This window comes from Aulonocara stuartgranti (genome assembly GCF_965226115.1).
Source record: "Aulonocara stuartgranti genome assembly, chromosome: 18".
Taxonomy (NCBI): domain Eukaryota; kingdom Metazoa; phylum Chordata; class Actinopteri; order Cichliformes; family Cichlidae; genus Aulonocara; species Aulonocara stuartgranti.
The window spans coordinates 20,165,760-20,187,558 of NC_138954.1; the positions used below are offsets into that span (position 1 = coordinate 20,165,760).

Genomic DNA, 21,799 nt, shown 5'->3' on the forward strand with positions numbered 1-21,799 from the left:
ATGTAATAATACTTTATAGTTGCAGTTAATAAATCTTGTTAGTAATTGGCATCTGTAGACTTTGACTGTCACTTTTAAAAGGTTTTTATCAACCTTGGTAATGTGTTGTGTACCCTAACCCAGACATAACCGCACATATTTCGAACTGGTTAAAAGTCAGTGCTTCCTCTGAAATCCCTCAACTCAGAATTTGTGTCAGAGCTTTGAGAATCCCCCTTTTCCCCCTGATGGCATGGATGCATGCTTTTTGCTCAGCCACCATCAAAGGAAATGTGATTTGAAGACTGGTAAATGTTGAATATCACAACACAGGAACACATATAGGGGTACACATATACATACATTGTATTTTCTGAAGCTTTTAGAGGGTCAGTTCTTTTAAACACTAGAATCACATTTTCTAGCATTCTTGTGCATTCAAATAAACATGAACAGTTCCCAGTAGTTCTTGCCCAAACAATTAGCTTTCTAATTGTAATATTTACATTGGTAAGGATAACTTTAACTAGCTAAGCTTCTTGAATGACAGCCATTGCTGAGCAATTCTGCAGACACATCTTTCACTGGTACAAAAAGAATTTAGCACAAGGCCATGAAGCAGCTTATCATTACCTTAGGTCCAGGCTGACCCGGTGGACCCTGTGGATGAAAAACAAATATTCAAACATTTATTTATCAATTGTTCATTTGGGTAATTTTAAATGATCATGCAATGAAATATGATACCAGAGTCACTGAGAAGTGTAGCAACACAGAATAAAAAAAAAGTTTTGTTTTGTTCTTACTGGCAGTCCATCAAGACCAGAGGTCCCATGTATACTGGGAGGTCCGTCTTCCCCCTTTTGGAAAGTAATGCGTTGAGAACATGCAGTGAAATTACAAACTCTTTAACCTATAATACATTTAAAAATGTGCTCTTTCAAATTAGAAGCCCCAATCCTAACCCTGAAAAAAGTTCAAAGCATTATAGATCCACAGCTAATATGCAATATTTTCATACATCTGTTCCATTGCAGCCTGGGGCTCCCGGTGGGCCCGGAGGCCCCTGTAAGCCTGGGACACCCTATATAAAACACAACAGCCATGTATGAGGATCTGCAGGAATATGCATGTCTGTGATTCATACATTAGACTTGTATACACAACAAGACAACTCACTGGTAAGCCATGACTCCCAGCAAACCCCTCTTTGCCTTCGAGTCCCTGTAATGACAGAAGCAAAAATAGCTTTCATTTTTAACATACATATACATGTAGGTGTTACTGACTGAAAGACAAACAGACATTTTTTTTTTTTTACCGGATCGCCTTTTGGTCCTGCTGGTCCATCATGCCCAGTGTTTCCCTGTCATAGTAGGCAAACTTTTAATTAATCCCTATGGCATGGTATAGCAACACATACAGTCATGTAAAAAAAGAAAAGTTTCATTCGACTATGAAGTACAAGCACACCCTTACTGACTCCATAGTATTTATCAGGGTAAGTACACAAGTGCTGCTAAATCAAATTAACTTAAATTAAAACTTAAAAATTAAATTAACAAAAAGCACCTCTAAAAAGCAGCGATTCTGCAGTTTGCTGGTCTGGAGCATTTAAGTGCATATTAACACAGTGCTCCAACTGAATTTACCCCCGAATCCCACTGCACAGTGCTCAGAGAACATTTCTATGTGCAAACCTCAGTGAGCTAAAGCAACATGTTAGTTGGTGAGTGGGCCAAAATTCCTTCAAAGCAATGTGAGCAACTGATGAAGTCACACTGAAAATGATTTCTTCTTTCTTCAGGCTGTTAAATCATGTGGTGTCCTTGGTTACTTCGTTATTTATTTACTGAATTTCCCGGAGGAACCTACCCGAGGTTATACTACACCATTTCATGTTGATTTTTCCTTTCATTTAACAAGTTCAATTAAAAATGTGTAGGCATATAAGAAATTTTGAATTATATATCACATATAATAATATAAGATCTAATTTAGATTGACACTACAAACTGTGTTAATATGAGAAAACTTAATGAGAGTTTAAGTTTTACCTTTAGTCCCATCGGGCCAGTGGGACCATCTGGTCCAGGACGTCCTGGTGGCCCAGGGGAACCTGGATTTGCTGGAAATCCTTTGTCTCCCTGTGTGTGTAAATGTATGAATGAAAAGTAATAGGACACAGAAAGAAAGGACATAAGGTGGCAACCAGTAAACAAACAGCAGCTTCATTGGTATTGTCACTTTATAAGTAAATACATAGCTGCTGTTTTGTGAATGCTTATGAAAATATTGCCAACTATAACTGGTATTGGTACATTTATCAGCTGTATGTGGTTAAAATGAGAGAAATTGTTATATTTATAACTGCAACAAACCTAGTGTGTAAACACACTGAAATATTTATCCATATCCTTCGTAAAGGATATATTTAGCCATACATCCATTTTCTTTTGTTTATTGATAAAACTGTACAGTCTACATAACAGTAAAAATGAAAACAATTTACTTCATCATTACATTTAGGGGGTAATGAATGACTAGAGAATTTTATATTTCTATGACGAATGTGTCTATTTGCATATATTCTAAGATGTGTTTCATAATTAAATTATTTGTTACTTTGAAAAATTATTTAATTAGTGGGGTGTACACCGTAGTCACGGGAAGTACAAATCTTGCTTTGAGAAAAAAAAAAAAGAATGAAAGTTTTGTGAAAAGAAGAAATAAGTAGCTGTAAACTGCAGGAGGATGAACTGAGTCTTTGACACAGACAGTGAATTAGACACTTACCCTGCTGCCTTTCACTCCATCACAGCGGCACCTTGATCTTCCGTTGCACACACACTAGAAGAAAGTTTACATTTTTTAATTTCTAATGCACAAAATAAAAAAAGCAAAATAGAATAAAAACAATTGTGTTTTTGACAAATTGTCAAATATTTGTAATGTAATGCTGCTTCCTCAAAGTCAGTTGTCCTACTGACTGTAAAGTATTTTCATTTTGCATAATCCTGCATATACTGCATTTTAAAAAAAAAAGCATAAATAGGTGATTTCTCAGTTTTTTCACCGTAGCTTTGGTGTAAAATCTTTTTCCTTTTTTGTTGATTTTTGTTTTGATTTTGCAGGCTACAGGTCCTCAAGGCAGTTTTTAATCATACTTTTTTTTTGCTAGTATAGTGAGGGATATTCCTTGTACTTGGGGCAAATTTGTGGAGGATTACCACTTTTAAAGCAATTTGCCTTAATAACATCTCTGTGATGGGTTTGTAGCTTAAACCTATTCGCTGGAACGTTCAAGACAATTTAACTACACAGCAAAGCAAGACACGAGTAGGCAAAGTTCTTGATGTTTCTCGCAGGGGAGAGAAGTGGACAAACGCCGTTCCTTCGCTTGACCCCAGTTGCTCTTGTCCGCTCCCCCGTAACACTGCTCTTTTATTGAGGTTACATAGGTTCATTAACATATGACGTCTACATACACACAAAGAGTACCTTGCCTGTGCGTTGTGTAAGTATGTGTGTGTGTGCGTGACTTCCCTAAACCTGCTGGTCTGGAAGTCCAGCAGTTCATCTAAACAAAAGGCACGTAGACTAAAACAGACATAGATACGTTTATCCTACCACAAAACAATAAGAGAAGGTACGACCGTGTGAATGCCAGAACACTCTGGGAGGCACACAGAGTCTCCACAGACTACTAAAGATCAAACCTCTACCAACATGACATTGATTATAAAACTCTAAGCATATATGAGTAGATATTTCTAAGCATAAATGACAATCCACTATATAAACTTGACACTCTGCTGTGTTAATACCCTCCTGAGTCTCTATTGAACACGGTGGCCTTTAATTAGAAAGCTGCACACATATTTGCTTGTCAGCAGTGAAAAAGGTTTAGTGAAGCTAACAGACTTTAAAAAGTGGGGTAATAAAGTATAGAAAAAGAGTAATCTGCACAGTGTTGTTTGTAGTCTAAATATTAGGCCACCCTTGAGACAAAAGCAGCTTAGCAAGAACAGCTACAATGATAAAACCGTTATACCTAATTACTGGAAATTTATTACATTGGTCATTAAGCTATAATTAATTCAGTTTTTCAGCTTTTTTTTTCTTTTGCACATGAAACAACATCAAACTTTTCCATGACCTACCATAAAAAGGCCCACCAACATAGCACACTGAAGAGTGCTGTACACATTACCTAATGGAGTGCATCAGCAAACAGGCTGAAAAAAAAAGCATCACATTTCTTTGGAAGATGTTTAAAAAATGGTTTCAGGATGCTTTTTTCCAGTAAACAGTCATTAAGGTCCTCACAGAGTTACCAAAAAGAGAAAAAGAGAGTCCTATACGGCATTACTATTTAAGAAGTTACTGATCTACAGCTTTGAGAAAAATATTCAATGTCATTCTTGAACCTATATTTTTTTAGAGGAAAAGAAAAACACTGTATTTAGATACAGAATTGAGTTGTTATGTGGTTTTCTCTCGAGCAATGTCGATTAATAAGTCAGTACAGCTCAACAACAAGCCCAGTCCATGCAGGGTGACATGAAGGAAAGCAACACAATTTTTTTAATCCAGAGTCAGCCACAAAAGAGACCATGTCCCATGTGTTTATATTTTAAAAAAGACAGTCAGTGCAGTGATGGATTATCAGTGCATGCAAAGCTTAATTTAAAACAGTCAATAAAACTAATAAGGAGAAATAAGAAGGATCTTACCTTTTTTCCATCAGTCATCACCAGCATTGCAGCCAACAAGATTATTGGAGTTATGAATGTTGGAGTTCCCATGGCTTTTCTTTCTGCATTTACATCAGTAGTTTGGGAATAACCACAGGCACTCCAGGGGGGATAGGTGTCTCCTTGAGTGCTCTCCTCTGTAACCAGCTTTCAAATTTCACTCATCTACCGCAGTGCTTTGGGTGATGTTACGTGACGGCAGTCCTCAATCAAGGTTTCCCCATCTGACTTTATGACTTTAGACAGTACAGCCCGGAGAAGTTGTTTAACTTGACCTTGAATAGAGAGGCGGTCTGAATTTTCTGTTGTGTTTATTCCCAGTCAAAACGCTTCTTCTCATCTCACTCTCACTGGTCCCTGCAGCGGACGTTTCTCACTTTGGTTTTTTACTGGCATGAGGACAGGAGATAAGATGGAATCTCAAGTTAGGGATTAAGCTACTTGGCTAGAGCTAAATGAACTTCATGAAAATCATTTTGGGCTCTGAATTTGGGTGAGTAGCAAATACTTGTTGTGCATAGTGGAACTAGTCTTTTAAAAATCCTTAATCAGTTGCATGCTCCCACTTTTTAAATGTCATAACTGCATGTTCTGTATCTTCTACCTTATCTCTCACTTTCATACAAAGTGCCCTTTGCCTAACAGGTGTTTTTGCTGTTTCATTCTTTTGTTTTAATCCACAGGTGGCAGCACTGAGGCCAGCAAGCAGCTGTGAAGTGGACTTGAGAGATGAAATCCTCGGTTACTCCTGCGACTTTGTTTGCTCTTTGGTACGTCTCACTCCAATATTTTTAATAACTACAATATTTTTGCAGAACTCAATATGAGGCACATGTTAGCTTTTTGGTAAGAGTATTCAGATAATAATGCAAATTTTTATGACTGAATCAAAAAAATAGTCCTTAACCCTTGCTATCTTTAGATTCCACTCAGACCTCTTTGACTGAACGTAAGCTATGACACTCACATTAATAACTCTGTAAGTGTGTTTACCTGAAGACAGGCATTCTTCTGGCCTGTTTATTCAAATATGCAAACATCTGTATGCTTGTATACTAGAAGTAAAAAGAAGATCTGCTCTGAGGCAGGCACAGAGGCACATACTTTCACTTTCAAATACTAAGTGGACACCAAGGTGATAACAGTGAGTGGGAAAGATTTGCTCAGAACATATCAGACTAATAGATCAAACTCCATACAAGGGTCTCTCTCTTGGTCATTTACAGTTGTGTAATAGCATCCAGTAGGTGCTCAAAAAGAAAAGCGCTAACCTTTTAACACTCTTGTTTTCACAGGTGGATGCTTTCCCTCATCTTCTTTGTGCAGCAGCTCAAGGCAGTAAGAATTATTTTATAGACATTTATATTCATACTTAACATAACTATTATACATAGCATATCTACTCCGAGTTCTTGTACTATATTGCGAATAAATTATACATTGAGTAATGAATAGTAATGAATTTTAATTTAAGAAAATCACATTTCATTAATTTTTGTTGCCACATTTTTAAACATGTTAATTTTACTTTAAATATATTAGCATTAGCTTTAGATAGCTATCCCCATCCATTGCAGAGCTTAGTCCAACTACAGTGGCTCAGGTTTGAATGAATTCTTTCATGTAATTTGCTAAACACACTTGAATTACATTTTCCTTAATGCAGCCGGTGCTACTGCTACTGTTAGAGCAGCCAGGACTGTAGTTTTATGTTCCGTTTATCAGTGTAACATAAGCATAGCCCCGACTCTGCTGTTCAGTGAACTCAACATGTTATTGCTTATCACAATCTGTATGTCACTATGCAAACAAACATACCAAACAGATAGACTCTTAAGTTAGGATTTGCTAAGTATTTCCCAGGGGAATCTCACTGCACCTGGAAGACTGTTCAGCTCCTTATCTGTTGATGTTGTTTATCCCTGGTACTTTATGTTAAGCCGCATACTATGGGCTTTTGCACACAAATACTTCAAAATGCTAAACTGGACGTGACAAATGTATTGGTTGAGTTCCTGTTTTGCCTATTTTTTGTCTATACACAGTATGTTTATAGTAGCTACTTAGATGATATATATATATATATATATATATATATATATATATATATATATATATATATATATATATATATATATATATATATATAAACAAATTTAAAATAAACAAATAAACTGATCAACTTCCAAGTATCACAATATTTTTCTGAACCAGGTAGCCAAGCTGAGCATTGGGCTTTCCTATACTTTTAACTCACTGACCAAAGTCAAAGCCTTTTATTTTAATTAATAATCATGGCTCAACTATTGTAGCAAGCAGAACAGGGCAGGTGGTTTTGTTGCCAAAAAAGTGTGCGAGTGGTAAAAAGACCATGTTGTTATCCAATAGTTTGTGTTTAATACTAAAAAATTACTAATAATAACTTTCACATTTGATATTCTCAAATGTCTCACTTTGTGTTTTCTTGCACAAAGAATTTAACTTTAATATTCACAGAGTTTTAATACTTAGCATTATTCACATATGACACCATTGGCAAGCAAACAGTTATAGCTGTGGTCAGAAGTTTACATATACTCATCATGGACATACATGGATGTCATTTTAATGATTTCTTTCACATTGCGCAAAGTGGATGGAACAATGAAACAAGAGGACTACTACTTGAAATGAATTTGAACACAAATAGGTCGTCCAACAAGAAAATGATCCTAGACATATCGAAAGGCTAACAAAAAGCTTCTAGAACCAGCTCTTTATCCTCTTGATGATATTCGAGTGTGCGTAGGTATTTGCCAAACCACTCTACACATGTCTACATGTGTTTTGAAGACTTGGAGAAGGTATTCGACAATGCTCCTTGAGTAGCGCCCACTGTGGGGGGTGCTGCGGGAGTATTAGCTGTCTGGCTTGTTGCTATAGACCGTTCAATCCCTGTACAACTGCAACAGGAGCATGGTTCAGATTGCTGACAATGTTAGACTTATTTCTGGTGGGTGTTGGACTCTGCCAAAGCTGCCCTTTGTCACCGATTCTGTTCATAATTTTACTGGACAGAAATTCTAAGAGTAGACAGGTGATGGAAAACTTTAACTTTGGTGGTGTTTGTTGGCTAGAGGTGGCAGGGGCAGGGATAGCTCAGTAGGTAGCATGGTTGCCCCATGATTAGAAGGTCGGGGGTTCGAATCCACTCAACGGGAACCTGAGGGTCCCTTTTGCACTAGAGCAGTTTACACCTAAGTGTAACGTGGTGAGAATGACAGTTACCACCTCCACTTCAGAGGCTGGATGGAGCCTTAATGCTCAGTCTGTGCCAGGAAACCAGCCATTTTAAATGGACTCCACCAATTCTTCCATGAAGCGTGGTGAAATATTTGGACAGAATTATGGTAGAAACTTGTTGATGGCTATGAAAAGTGTCATGTCAAGGTATAACTCACCAAAGGACATTTATACCAAATATTAAATGGGGTATGTGTATATACAGGGAGTGCAGAATTATTAGGCAAGTTGTATTTTTGAGGAATAATTTTATTATTGAACAACAACCATGTTCTCAATGAACCCAAAAAAGTCATTAATATCAAAGCTGAATGTTTTTGGAAGTAGTTTTTAGTTTGTTTTTAGTTTTAGCTATTTTAGGGGGATATCTGTGTGTGCAGGTGACTATTACTGTGCATAATTATTAGGCAACTTAACAAAGAAAACAAATATATACCAATTTCAATTATTTATTTTTACCAGTGAAACCAATATAACATCTCCACATTCACAAATATACATTTCTGACATTCAAAAACAAAACAAAAACAAATCAGCGACCAATATAGCCACCTTTCTTTGCAAGGACACTCAAAAGCCTGCCATCCAAGGATTCTGTCAGTGTTTTGATCTGTTCACCATCAACATTGCGTGCAGCAGCAACCACAGCCTCCCAGACACTGTTCAGAGAGGTGTACTGTTTTCCCTCCTTGTAAATCTCACATTTGATGATGGACCACAGGTTCTCAATGGGGTTCAGATCAGGTGAACAAGGAGGCCATGTCATTAGTTTTTCTTCTTTTATACCCTTTCTTGCCAGCCACGCTGTGGAGTACTTGGACGCGTGTGATGGAGCATTGTCCTGCATGAAAATCATGTTTTTCTTGAAGGATGCAGATTTCTTCCTGTACCACTGCTTGAAGAAGGTGTCTTCCAGAAACTGGCAGTAGGACTGGGAGTTGAGCTTGACTCCATCCTCAACCCGAAAAGGCCCCACAAGCTCATCTTTGATGATACCAGCCCAAACCAGTACTCCACCTCCACCTTGCTGGCGTCTGAGTCGGAGTGGAGCTCTCTGCCCTTTACCAATCCAGCCACGGGCCCATCCATCTGGCCCATCAAGACTCACTCTCATTTCATCAGTCCATAAAACCTTAGAAAAACCAGTCTTGAGATATTTCTTGGCCCAGTCTTGACGTTTCAGCTTGTGTGTCTTGTTCAGTGGTGGTCGTCTTTCAGCCTTTCTTACCTTGGCCATGTCTCTGAGTATTGCACACCTTGTGCTTTTGGGCACTCCAGTGATGTTGCAGCTCTGAAATATGGCCAAACTGGTGGCAAGTGGCATCTTGGCAGCTGCACGCTTGACTTTTCTCAGTTCATGGGCAGTTATTTTGCGCCTTGGTTTTTCCACACGCTTCTTGGGACCCTGTTGACTATTTTGAATGAAACGCTTGATTGTTCGATGATCACGCTTCAGAAGCTTTGCAATTTTGAGACTGCTGCATCCCTCTGCAAGATATCTCACTGTTTTTGACTTTTCTGAGCCTGTCAAGTCCTTCTTTTGACCCATTTTGCCAAAGGAAAGAAAGTTGCCTAATAATTATGCACACCTGATATAGGGTGTTGATGTCATTAGACCACACCCCTTCTCATTACAGAGATGCACATCACCTAATATGCTTAATTGGTAGTAGGCTTTCGAGCCTATACAGCTTGGAGTAAGACAACATGCATGAAGAGGATGATGTGGACAAAATACTCATTTGCCTAATAATTCTGCACTCCCTGTAATTGACTCTCTCTATATAATTCTGACCCTGTGTTAGTTAGACAAAATCCAAAATACATTAAATATTATGCATGTAATATTTATTTAAGACACAGCTCAAAACACATCTGTTTAAACTGGCTTATTCGCTTTAATGCTGATTTTATCTGTTGTCACGCTCTGTTTTGTAATTTTGACTTATTTTATGTATTTTATGACTATTGTTCCTTTTATTAATTGTGTTTTTTGTAAGGTGACCTTGGGTTTCTGAAAGGCGCCCTCAAATAAAATGTATTATTATTATTATTATTATTATTATTATACTACTTGTTTAAATATTTTCTGTAGCAATAGAAAAATTCCAGCGTTTTCTATTCCCACAAAGTGCATTTGGTTATTACACTGAACCCCACTGTCCTATTAAAAGTATAACTGACCGTTGCACTTCATTTTCTGAAAGTTGGGGCGCATCCCATGAAGTTTAGATCTAAAGCAGACAGGTTTATCAACAGATGTGCAGAAGGGTCTCACTAATTTTCACCAGTGTAAATATTTAGTGGCCTTAGAGAAAACATTACTAATGTTTTCAACACAGATATTTCTGCGGTGCAACACTCCCAGAAGACACACACACACTGATGTTTGAACTCAGTACAGGTTTTCAGTAGAATGTCAAGACAAAATAATTCTTATCAAGGTCAGGTCAGCCATCAGTGTGAGAACACTGATATGTGCAAAGCTTTCTAATCTGCACTGTTCAGTCTCTATAGGAAACTATATTTTTTCTCAAGACTGAGAATCAGCAAATATAATCAGCCTGCTGTTCTCTTCTAATGCTTACGAGCACCTGTGTTTTGTTTGTTTTACTTTTCTTTTTTCAGGGAAACACTGAAGGCCCGTGTCAAGGTAGAGACTGCTCTGTATGTCGGTGTCTTCCTGCCAAAGGTGCACGGGTATGGACTGTTTCTCTTCACAACGTTATGAAATGGAACAGAAACTTAACTTGGTTTTTAAACTGAAAGGGTTTTTGTCTTCATTAGTCTGTCAGGACTGTTATGCAGGATGCTTTACTGTTGGGGTGGATTTAGCAAATCATTAGTTTCTCTAATAATAATAATAATAATAATAATAATAATAATAATAATAATGATGATGATGATGATGATGATGATTATATCTCTAGAACAGGCAAAAAAGAAAACAGTTGAGTGAAACTTAATTAAGTCACACAGAGATCTGCATTGTTGTTATTCTAAATACAAGCCATGAATATCTTCACTGGAAAAAGTGTTATTTTAACAGTGTTTTTGCTTTGTAGGGCGCTCCTGGTAGACTAGGCCAGGAAGGTCCACGGGGACTAATGGGACTGCAGGGACGTGAAGGGCTTCCTGGAGAGAAAGGCAGGAAGGGAGCAGCTGGATCACATGGCCCAGAGGGGCCTAAAGGAAGTCAAGTTAGTGTTCATTTCCATGTTGGTGTGAATATATATATATATATATATATATATATATATATATATATATATATATATATATATATATATATATATGTATATGGGTTCAAAATAATGCCAAAAATGTTAAATGATGAATTTCCTCTTTATTCTTTGAGACTAAGGATGAATGAATAGCTATTGCAATAAATGTCTTTATATTACAGGGAAAGACTGGTGCTCCTGGTTTTCCTGGTAGAAGTGGTTTACCAGTAAGTAAACTACTGTTTTTTATAGATTTAATTCCAAATGTCAAAAAATAAACATCTCATACTGACAGCAATAACTAATTTCATGTGAGTAGGCAAGTGTCTTTTTACCCTCAGGGTACCCTGGCTTCCTCTTTTGGTACAGAAGAAATGCTTGTTAGGTTAACTTGTGATTCTAAATTGGCTGTAAGGGTGAATGTGAGCTATACAGAGGACACACTCTGGACCTGGTCATCACCCATGGGCTGTCCACCAGCGTGTCCTCTGTTGTTGACTTGGCTGTCTCTGACCACTACTGTGTGTTTTTTAACATCACCGGTTTTATTCAGCGGAAGACCTCAGTGCGAACTGTGAGGAGGCGCTATCTAACCTCTGAAGTGGCTGCAAATTTTACCAGGGTTTTAGTCAAATGCCCCCCTGTGATTTTACCTGCACCCTGCGATTTGATTTTTAGTTATTTTAACAGCAAACTGAAGAAAAGCCTTGACTCCGTTGCTCCACTCACCACCAAAAAGATTAACGTAAAACATGCATCACCCTGGAGAAACGAAGAAGTCAAAAAACTCAAAAGAAATTGCAGGGCAGCAGAAAGGAGATGGAGGAAAAATAAAAATAATATCAACCATCAAATATTTTCCGAACAACTTAAAATGTACAATAATACATTAAGGAAGTCAAGAAATTCATACTTCGCCAAAATAATCAGTATTAACAAAAATAATCCCAAGGTCCTCTTTTCCACCATAGATCATTTATTTAACCCTGATTTTAAAAGCTCCAAAAGAACCCCCACAGACTCACTCTGTGAGCAGTTTGCAGACCACTTCAGGGGAAAGATCAGCGCCATCAGATCTGATATTTTATCTAATCGCGATATGATTGTAAACACATCTGAGGGCTCGATTGTACCTGAGGAGACACTGGACAGCTTTGTCCTGGTTAATGCTGAGAACTTTCAGAAGGTTTTCTCCACAGTGAGACCCACCACATGTCTTTTAGATCCAATTCCTTCTTCACTCTTTAAAACACTTTATGGATTTTTTGAGGCTGAGCTTTTATACATGATGAATTGCTCTCTTCAGTTGGGTGTCTTCCCTGCTGCCTTTAAAACGGCGGTGGTGAGGCCCCTTCTGAAGAAGAGCAATTTGAATTGTAATGATTTTAATAACTACAGACCTGTATCCAACTTACCATTTTTAAGTAAAGTCTTAGAAAAACTTGTTTTTACTCAGATTACTGATTTTCTCAATGATAGACAGATCCTGGAGATATTCCAGTCTGGATTTAGGGTGAACCACAGCACAGAGACGGCTCTCCTAAAGGTTTTAAATGATCTTAGATGTAACTGGGACGCCCAAAAGCTCTCAGTCCTGGTGCTACTGGATCTAAGCGCAGCCTTTGATACAGTAGACCACGCTATTCTTTTAAACAGACTAAAACACATGGTGGGCCTCTCTGGTGCTGTACACAACTGGTTCACTTCCTATCTCTCTGACAGATCTTTTATGGTGAGTATGGATACATGCTCCTCTAAGATCCATAAAATGACATGTGGTGTGCCTCAAGGGTCGGTTCTAGGCCCTGTACTTTTTAATTTGTATATGTTGCCTCTCGGCAGTGTCATCAGGAGGCATGGAGTGAACTTCCACAGTTACGCTGATGACACGCAGCTATACATCTCCGTGTCTCCTGATGACACCAGACCAATGGATGCCCTTTTTAACTGTATCTTGGATATAAGATCTTGGATGGCAGAAAACTTTTTACAGCTTAACCAGGACAAGACTGAAGTTTTAATTGTCGGTCCTGAGGCTCAGAGAGAGAAACTCTTGTCTAAATTAGAGGCATTTTCACTATGTCCTTCGCTACAAGTGAAAAACCTGGGTGTTATTTTTGACTCTGAGCTTGGTTTTATCCCACATGTTAAACATGTAACCAAAATTGGATTTTATCATCTAAAAAATATAGCCAGAGTCCGCCCTATTCTCTCTCGGGCCAACACGGAGATGCTGATGCATGCTTTTATTACCAGTCGCATTGATTACTGTAATGCCCTGCTCTCTGGTCTTCCTAAGAAGAATATTTCAACTTTACAACTCTTGCAAAACTCGGCAGCTCGTGTGCTGACGAAGACCAGAGGGCGGGCCCACATTACACCGGTTTTAGAATCGCTGCACTGGCTCCCCGTGTGTTTCAGGATCGATTTTAAAGTTCTTTTATTGGTTTTTAAATGTCTTAATGGTCTTGGGCCTTCTTATCTCTCAGATCTGCTTTTACCATATGAACCCTCGCGGACCCTGAGGTCCTCTGGTGCTGGCCTTTTAATTGTCCCTAAAGTCAGGACACATACTCACGGAGAGGCAGCTTTTCAGTGGTATGGTCCTCGTCTGTGGAACAGCCTGCCGGAGGAGCTCAGGGCCGCAGAGAACGTACATGTTTTTAAGAACAGGCTCAAGACCCACCTTTTTAATTTAGCTTTTACTTAGCGTTTATTTATTTTTTATGCTTATTTATTCTATCCTGTTACTCTATTATTAATTTAGGATTTACCGAATATTTTTTGATTTTATTCTTATTCATTTTTTAATCTTCTTACTCTATTTATATTTATATTGTATCCTGTTCTTATTTATTTTATCATTTTACCCTGTATATATCGTATTGCGTCATATCTCCAGTGTTTCCTCGGAGGGCGCTCTCTGCACCGGGGCTGTTATTGACCGTGGCTGCTGGGTCTCTGGGGTCCTCTCAGCCTGGTTGGGGGGCTCCTTGGCCTCCCTCCTGCTGTGTGCCCAGCCCGGAGGCTGCGGTCTGTGACCGGCTCCCGGTGCAGACGGCTCTCTGTTATAATGTTTCCTCACTTGGCTCATGCGAGCCCAGCCCAATTTTTACTCTTTAAGTGTGCGCGTGTGTGTATGTGTGTGTGGGTGGGGGTGGGGGGATATATGTGTATTGAGAGTGTGGGGAGTGAGTTGGAGGGTGGGGTGGGCTGCTTTTAACTATGTAAAGCACTTTGTGCTACATTTTTTCTGTATGAAAAGTGCTTTATAAATAAAGATTGATTGATTGATTGATTGATTGATGTAGCTGGCCTCTCTCCCGATAACAGCTGGAATAGGCTCCAGCTCTCCTCGACACTGAATTGAATTGGCAGCTGACAAAATGGATAGATGGACTTCTCTTATGTGCTGATCATTTATTTTTCTACAGTGTCAAAGAAGTAATCAATATCAGGCAGTCTGTCAGTGAAAATATGGTGTCCGCAGTTGTGTAACTGCCCAATTCTTGCAGTTAAAATATTGGAGGCTCATGTGTTATGCCCTCTAGTGGACAAATATAATACACACTGCTGGTGCCAGTGTGGTTCTCTTCACTACAACTTGAAGCTGTATCTTCAGTATGCTGGTTTACTTAGTCATCCACCACTATATAATTATAGTTATAGTGGCCTTTAGATATCACTGCTGTAAAGGATATGTACATATCATTTTAAATTAACAAGGAAGACAACAACTGTCATTTCCAACACTCTGTGTTTGTACGTGACCACAACTGTGCTGTTTTTCTCAGGGTCACCCCGGAGCAGGTGGTGAGCCTGGGTTGCCAGGATTAGATGGTTGTAACGGGACACAAGGTAGGCCGGGAATCCCCGGTTTGCCTGGTTTGGATGGCCTCCATGGCTCACCGGTAAGTAGAATACTCATGTTTTAAATTATTCATTCAATGGCGAGACCTTCAGATGTTCCACCATCCTCTTTGAAGACATTTCATTAGTGGTTTAAAAAAAGAGTTACATTACTCATAGTGGACATGTTTTAGGTATCTCTACACTCAACTACCTTTCAGTACAATACAAGTGGTAGTATGATACTTAAACAGAACAATATCTATCAATGACACATATGCAGAATCTTGTTGCTGCTTCTTCTTCTTTTCTTCTTGCTTCTTTTTAAACTGCCTAAAAGACCCTTTGTGGCAGTTTCCTTTGTAAAAATGGTGACCATTGTAACAATATTAAATATATCATGAGCTTTAACTGTGTTTTTGTCAGGGATTACCTGGGCCTAAAGGAGATAAAGGAGAAGCTTCATATTTAGATGCACTTCCGGGAGTTCCTGTAAGTTCTCCTACAGTTAACACCCCTCTTTGTGTGCATTCCAGAATCATTTGTAATATATATGTACCCTGTCTGTAAAAATGCTATCCTCTTTTTCTGTCTTTTCTATTTTAATTTGCAGGGTGAGCGTGGGCGAGATGGACAGCCTGGCCCTCCTGTATGTTTTTTTAAATTTGAACAATTGAACAATTCTCTGCGAAACACTTTCAAAAATTAAAGCAGGCAATAAATATCTTAAAACTTTCTCTCCGTATTGTGCTCTTCATACCAACTGCTACCCGAACACTGCATTTTTAACATGACTGCATGGTTTCCTAAAACAGGGAAGACACGGATTTATTGGTCCTAAAGGTTACAGTGGTCCCCCTGGCCCTCCTGGCCCTCAGGTAATAAATGCATAAAAATAGATAAATATTTATGCATCTTTTATTTCAGTATCATATATCACTGAGTGTCACTTGTGCATCTGTGTGCATTTAGGGTTTAGAGGGAGCTGCAGGCGTGAGAGGACAAACAGTGAGTCATAAGCTTCACAGTATTTGACAGTGCTTGTTGAAAACTATTATACGGAGATACACATATGCAAAGCCAACACTTACTACACTTTTGGTTATTGGGCAGGGTGATGCTGGAAGATCACTGACAGGTGACGCAGGTGATGAGGTAAGAAACCTTTTTGGTAATCATGAATTATCTATCATTAGCCACGTTTTTTGGAATGTGAATTTGGTTTCACTAGCCACCAGTGTTGGTCAAGTTACTTGGAAAAAGTAATCGGTAACTAATTACTGATTATTTCCCGAAAAATGTAATCCCATTACTTTACTGATTATCCATCCATTCGCTTCCGCTTATCCTTTCCAGGGTCACGGGGGGCGCTGGAGCCTATCCCAGCTGTCACAGGGCGAGAGGCGGGGTACACCCTGGGCAGGTCGCCAGTCTGTTGCAGGGCTAACACATAGAGACACAGACAACCATTCGCACTCACATTCACTCACAGATTCACACCTATGGGCAATTTAGATTGACCAATTAACCTATCCCCCCTAACTGCATATTTTTGGACTGTGAGAGGAAGCCGGAGTACCCGGGGAGAACCCACGCAAACATGGGAGAACATGCAAACTCCACATAGAAAGACCCTGGCCTGCTGGTGGAATTGAACTCAGGACCTTCTTGCTGTGTGACAACAGTGCTAACCACCTTTACTGATTACTTATTTTGAAAAGTAATTAGTAACTTAGTTACTTTAAAAAACATGATTTATCTCCTAAATAGGTAATAAAGCAATAGCTCTTTCAGCCCAATTCTACTTTTTCTGCATAATCCATCATATAAAATGTAATCAAATGAAAAAGTCTCTTTTTAAAACTTGTTTTATTAGTTTTAATCTTTTAACTTTATACATCAAGCAAACATTAAATTATATGCCACATTCTCTGACTGGAAGAAATTTGTTTAACATTTAAACCTATTTTCTGCATATTCCAGCATATAAAATAAAACAGTTTTCTGTGTTTACGCTCACTCTTTCATGTAAAACACAGCAGAAAATAAATAAAATCAAAGACTCAGCGGTCCGGTTGCTCTATTTTCACCTGTATAGCAGGAGTGGGGCAGGTTTGCCCTGGTGCAGGTGTGCCGCAGCGGTCAGTGGAAGGATACGGCAGTTTCTCTGTGAATTTCACATTCCAGCGGCAGCATATTTGGTGCTTGCTCAGATGTTTAGGGTTTTTTTTCGATGTAAAAAGAAGTTTTCTTCCCATGCAGTGAACAGCGAATGCTAAGTTTTTGTCACTTTTTACGGAATCAAACTCAAAGTAAGGTCAGTACTTCCAGGCTTTAAACGCTGCACTCGTTACATTATCCATTGTTGATCTGCACACAGCTGTTGCCAGAATGTCTCACTCGCTTACGTCATTGTCATGAGACACTCCCCCCAAAAAAATCAAGGTTTTAGTAATGCAGTGTGCTTATGTGAAAGTAACAGTAATCTAATTGCCTTTTTTGCAATAGCAATCCCTTACTTTACTCGAAAAAAGTAATCGGATTAACGGGTTACTGCCCATCTCTGCTAGCCACACCCAGACACGATTGCTGCCAGACCTGCTGAATAAAGAAATTACTTAAACCTGCCTGATGAAGTGAAGTAGGCTAAAAGGTCTAAAAAAAAAACCCCAAGAAATTCAAGAACAACTAAGAAACAAAGTCAAACCCAGCAATCATATGACCCTCTATGAGCAAGCACTTTGGCGACAGTGGGAAGTACAAACTCCCTTTTAACGGGAAGAAACCTCCGGCAAAACCAGGCTCAGGGAGGGGCGACCATCTGCTGCAACCTGTTGGGGTGAGAGAAGGAAGGCAGGATAAAAGACATGCTGTGGAAGAGAGCCAGAGATTAACCTGTACAGTGGTGAACCTTCCCAGGAGTGGACAGGGTACCACAATTACTCCATGAGTGAATCAATGACTCATCCAGGAGATCACAAACAACTGCAGAACAGCATCTAAAGACCTGCAGGCTTCACTTGCTGAGACATGGCCAAAAATGGTGGTGATGGTGTGATGGTGTGGGTCTTCTTTGCTGCTTATGAACCTTTGTTTACTTCCCGTAACTGATGTAACCACGAATTCTACCAGATAATCCTGAAGGAGAATGTCCAGCCATAGTTTGTGCCCTAAAGGTCAAGCATGGTCAGGTTATGCAACAGGACAATTAAATACAGCAAAACACCACTATGAATGGTTCAATAAAAAAACACAACATGTAGGGCTTTTGGTATGACTTTGAACAATCCATTCATGCTCAAAAACCCTCCAATGTTGCTGAATCAAATCAATTTGGCAAATGAGAATGGGCCAAAATTTCTCCACATTGATGTGAAAGACTCATTACCAGTTATTGTGAACACTTGGTTGTATTTCTTCCTGCCAAGGCTGGCACGGTCAAGTATTTGGCAATATATATTCTCCTTTTATAAATGATGCGAAAAACTAAGAAATCAGGAAAAGGGAAAATGCTTTTTCATGATGCTGTATATTTTGATGTATATGGACAGTCAAATGCCTCAAAAATGTCATGTTACAGGGCGAACAGGGCCCGCCTGGCCCACCAGGACCAGAAGAAGTTGTAGAATATCCTCCACAATTTCTTTCACCAAAAGGAGGCAAGGTGAAGCCTTTTTTTTTTCTTAAAGCATTTGATTTTTAACTTCTTCATATTTTTTATGCAGATGCAACAATATTAATCCATGTTTTTGATCATTTCGTGTCTACCCATCCATATAGCTTTTTATTTTAATTTACAAGTTGCAGTTCAAACTCTACTCTTCCATCTGGATTTTTGTTTTATAATTTCATCTTTTTTTTTGGTCTTTCTCCCAGGGTGACAAAGGTTTTCCTGGCCTATGTGGACTAAAGGGCTTAAAGGTGGGTTTTGATATGCCTGTGTACCTAGAAGTCATGTGTCAGAGGAAAAACAAATAACTCAATTATTGTTTTTTCCTATCCAGGGTGGTAGTGGTGACTACTACCCTCATGAATTGAAGGGAGAGCAAGGAGTCCTCGGATTTGTCGGATTTCGGGTAAATGATTTAAATGACACTGGACAATACACTTAGACAAAGACAAGTGAATATACATAAAAACGTTTTCAGCTCCTTCTTTCCATCTGTAGGGTCCTCCAGGATTACCTGGCAGGGAGGGACTAGCAGGACCTGAGGTGCAGCTTACATATGATGTTATTATGTCTTACTATACTTTGGCATTCTTTCATATTAAATACATTAATACATTTTCAGGGTTCTCGAGGACAGAGGGGACTTCCAGGCATCAGTGGAAGAACTGGACTAAAGGTGACTTTTGTTTATACATCAGTGAAATCAGTATTACAATTTTAAGAAAAACAGAATGCCACTGGGAGAAAAAGTTAAAAGGCTTGGTTTGATATAGATATAGACACTGTTGTTGGTTCTTCAGGAGACACGTGGTTAGCATATTTGCTATACATTTAGAGAAGGACTGTAAATGAATTACTGACATCTGGTGGTTACTTAGTGGAAAGGGTTGCTAACTGTAAAACTCCAATGAAATTCCTTGGTCCGTCTTCTCACCTGTAGAAAAAATGCGCATCGGTGCCATTTCTTTTCCTAACCATTCTTTCCATCTTACACAGGGTTACCCAGGAGATCCAGGTCTCCCTGGTGATACAGTCCTTCTTAATGGAAGTCATGTGAGAGGTGAGACCACAGCTCCATCTGTACTCTTATTACTACATTTTTTTCCCCGTTTTTGTTTACATGTAAAATGTAACAATATATTAGTTTCATAAATAAAAAAAATTCTGTCACTCTGCTGGGTGGAGCACTCAAGTTTTGCGAATGTGATAACTCAACAACAAAGTGATGTAGGAATTTTTTAGTTGATAGCATAGGTGCATCTGCTAGGAGGGTGAGGGGTAGCACAGGCAGCTACCAATATTTTGATAGTTTGCAACAGCTGCTATTCTGCTATTCTTTTATTTATCACTGTCAAAATACAGATTTAAATAAAGTGGTTCACTGGAGCTGTACAGTGTGATATTTACACTTACACACTGGGGGAATACTGGTGGTTGTGAAAGGGCTTCTTTCAGCTTGTTTTCAGCTTGAATTATGTCAGTCACAACTACACTACACTGTGACTATATATTTACTAAAATAATAAAATAACACAGCAATATATGTAGAGTATCACTTTAAATAAACACCTTTAAGTCACTGTTTTGCTTGTAGATTTATGGTTCAAATACAAATAGGTCCATAAATCCAACACCGGAGGCACTGACTTTAAAACAGATGGTTAAGATGGAATTAAAGTTCGTACTTTTATTCAAGGGATTTGACAAATAAATTAGCATTAACCATTTTCATATATATAGTTCTCCATCTTCAGATGCTCAAAGGTAATTGGACAAGTTAATGATATTTTAAATACTTGAGCCTTTCTGAAAAGGAAATGACTTGGAATGAACTCAAAGTCTGTTTTCTGCGTCCTTGATCACAAAGTAATCAGTAAACAGGCCTCACCTGGCCATGAAACTGCATGTCTCCAATTACTTCTGAGCCCCTGAACATGTCTAAATGCAAATCTGCATTTTCCTCACATCTGGACTTAAAATCCAACATGGTGATGTACAAAATTGCAACTTAGTTTGTAGTCCGATTCACCTTAATGTATAGTAAAACAATAATTACTTTATGACTTTATGTTTCAGGTGCTAAAGGTGACCGTGGATTTCCAGGACAACCTGGACTCCAGGGGGACACTGGGTCCATGGGCATTCCTGGGCCCTCTGGCCCACCAGGGTTATCAGGTCAGACTTCAGACTTTGCTTCCTTTCTTTGATGGCGAAGCCTTGTGTATTTTGATTTAGTACTTGTGCCGTATATATCACTCGTAATAATTATGATAATTCTTGCAACCTGACAGTTGTTAAAATACTCTGTTGCTGTGGAAATTACTATGTCAGTAATCAAAGATTCTCTCTGCTACTGATGGTCTGTGTTTTCACAGTTAGAAAACTGATCCTACATCATTTTAAATTTTACATTTTCATCTCACACCCTTATAGAGGGCCAGGGTTTGCCTGGTCCACGAGGGCCCCCTGGTCCTAAAGGCTACAAAGGAGAGCCGGGAAAGTATGATTACTATTCCATTGCCGTACCCAAGGGAGCTAAAGGACTCCCGGGACCTAAAGGGGCCACAGGCCCTCCAGGCCCCCCAGGTATGCTCTCTCTGCTCTTCGTATATAATACACAGGACAAGACTTTCATATGTGCAGAAGTTAATCTCACTGATGTATTTATTTTATTACTTGGATTGTCATCACTTTTTATATGTGATCACTTTAATGATGACTTAACTTCTGGTTTGTATGTCTCTGTACGTGCCTTATTGGATTGGATTAGGCTGTGGAGGTAATTTTTTTTTTATTATATTTTATCTAAAATATTAAAACCTTTTTTAAATTTAATATAATTTTTAATTTATGAATAACTTATTTTCAACTAATCTCAAAGACTACTACTGTGAGCGCGGTGACCCTGGGGACCCTGGTGATCCTGGACCCAGTGGATCTACTGGAAACAAAGGGCTCAAGGGAATTAAAGGTGAACTGTGGCTGTTTGTTTGCATTAATCATATAAGCCAAGACTCTGTTCTTCTTTGTGAATACTG

At 38.8% G+C, this 21,799-nt stretch overlaps 2 protein-coding genes across 3 annotated transcripts in view; one reads left to right on the forward strand and one right to left on the reverse strand.

Annotated features, from left to right (window-relative positions):
* LOC309693852 (uncharacterized protein) overlaps window positions 1–21,799 on the reverse strand; it is a 548,750-nt gene that overhangs the window by 18,542 nt on the left and 508,409 nt on the right. For both annotated transcript variants that reach the window (XM_082513434.1, XM_082513433.1), the window contains exons 2-9: window positions 4,716–5,125; window positions 2,776–2,829; window positions 2,037–2,126; window positions 1,301–1,345; window positions 1,159–1,203; window positions 1,001–1,063; window positions 786–839; window positions 613–639 (exon numbers count right to left, since the gene is read on the reverse strand). In XM_082513434.1, the coding sequence (XP_082369560.1) occupies window positions 613–639; window positions 786–839; window positions 1,001–1,063; window positions 1,159–1,203; window positions 1,301–1,345; window positions 2,037–2,126; window positions 2,776–2,829; window positions 4,716–4,787 (450 nt within the window). In that variant the 5' untranslated portion in view covers window positions 4,788–5,125. The remainder of the gene's footprint in view (window positions 1–612; window positions 640–785; window positions 840–1,000; window positions 1,064–1,158; window positions 1,204–1,300; window positions 1,346–2,036; window positions 2,127–2,775; window positions 2,830–4,715; window positions 5,126–21,799) is intronic.
* Window positions 5,142–21,799, forward strand: part of LOC309693858 (uncharacterized protein) — a 28,418-nt gene continuing 11,760 nt past the window's right edge. The window contains exons 1-22 of the mRNA XM_082513446.1: window positions 5,142–5,229; window positions 5,420–5,506; window positions 6,032–6,074; window positions 10,647–10,718; window positions 11,084–11,218; window positions 11,425–11,469; window positions 15,037–15,153; window positions 15,518–15,583; window positions 15,705–15,740; window positions 15,907–15,969; window positions 16,064–16,099; window positions 16,205–16,246; window positions 18,672–18,755; window positions 18,968–19,012; window positions 19,096–19,167; window positions 19,260–19,304; window positions 19,384–19,437; window positions 19,758–19,821; window positions 20,838–20,936; window positions 21,195–21,347; window positions 21,532–21,540; window positions 21,643–21,732. Of these exons, the coding sequence (XP_082369572.1) occupies window positions 5,466–5,506; window positions 6,032–6,074; window positions 10,647–10,718; window positions 11,084–11,218; window positions 11,425–11,469; window positions 15,037–15,153; window positions 15,518–15,583; window positions 15,705–15,740; window positions 15,907–15,969; window positions 16,064–16,099; window positions 16,205–16,246; window positions 18,672–18,755; window positions 18,968–19,012; window positions 19,096–19,167; window positions 19,260–19,304; window positions 19,384–19,437; window positions 19,758–19,821; window positions 20,838–20,936; window positions 21,195–21,347; window positions 21,532–21,540; window positions 21,643–21,732 (1,411 nt within the window). The 5' untranslated portion in view covers window positions 5,142–5,229; window positions 5,420–5,465. The remainder of the gene's footprint in view (window positions 5,230–5,419; window positions 5,507–6,031; window positions 6,075–10,646; window positions 10,719–11,083; window positions 11,219–11,424; window positions 11,470–15,036; window positions 15,154–15,517; window positions 15,584–15,704; window positions 15,741–15,906; window positions 15,970–16,063; window positions 16,100–16,204; window positions 16,247–18,671; window positions 18,756–18,967; window positions 19,013–19,095; window positions 19,168–19,259; window positions 19,305–19,383; window positions 19,438–19,757; window positions 19,822–20,837; window positions 20,937–21,194; window positions 21,348–21,531; window positions 21,541–21,642; window positions 21,733–21,799) is intronic.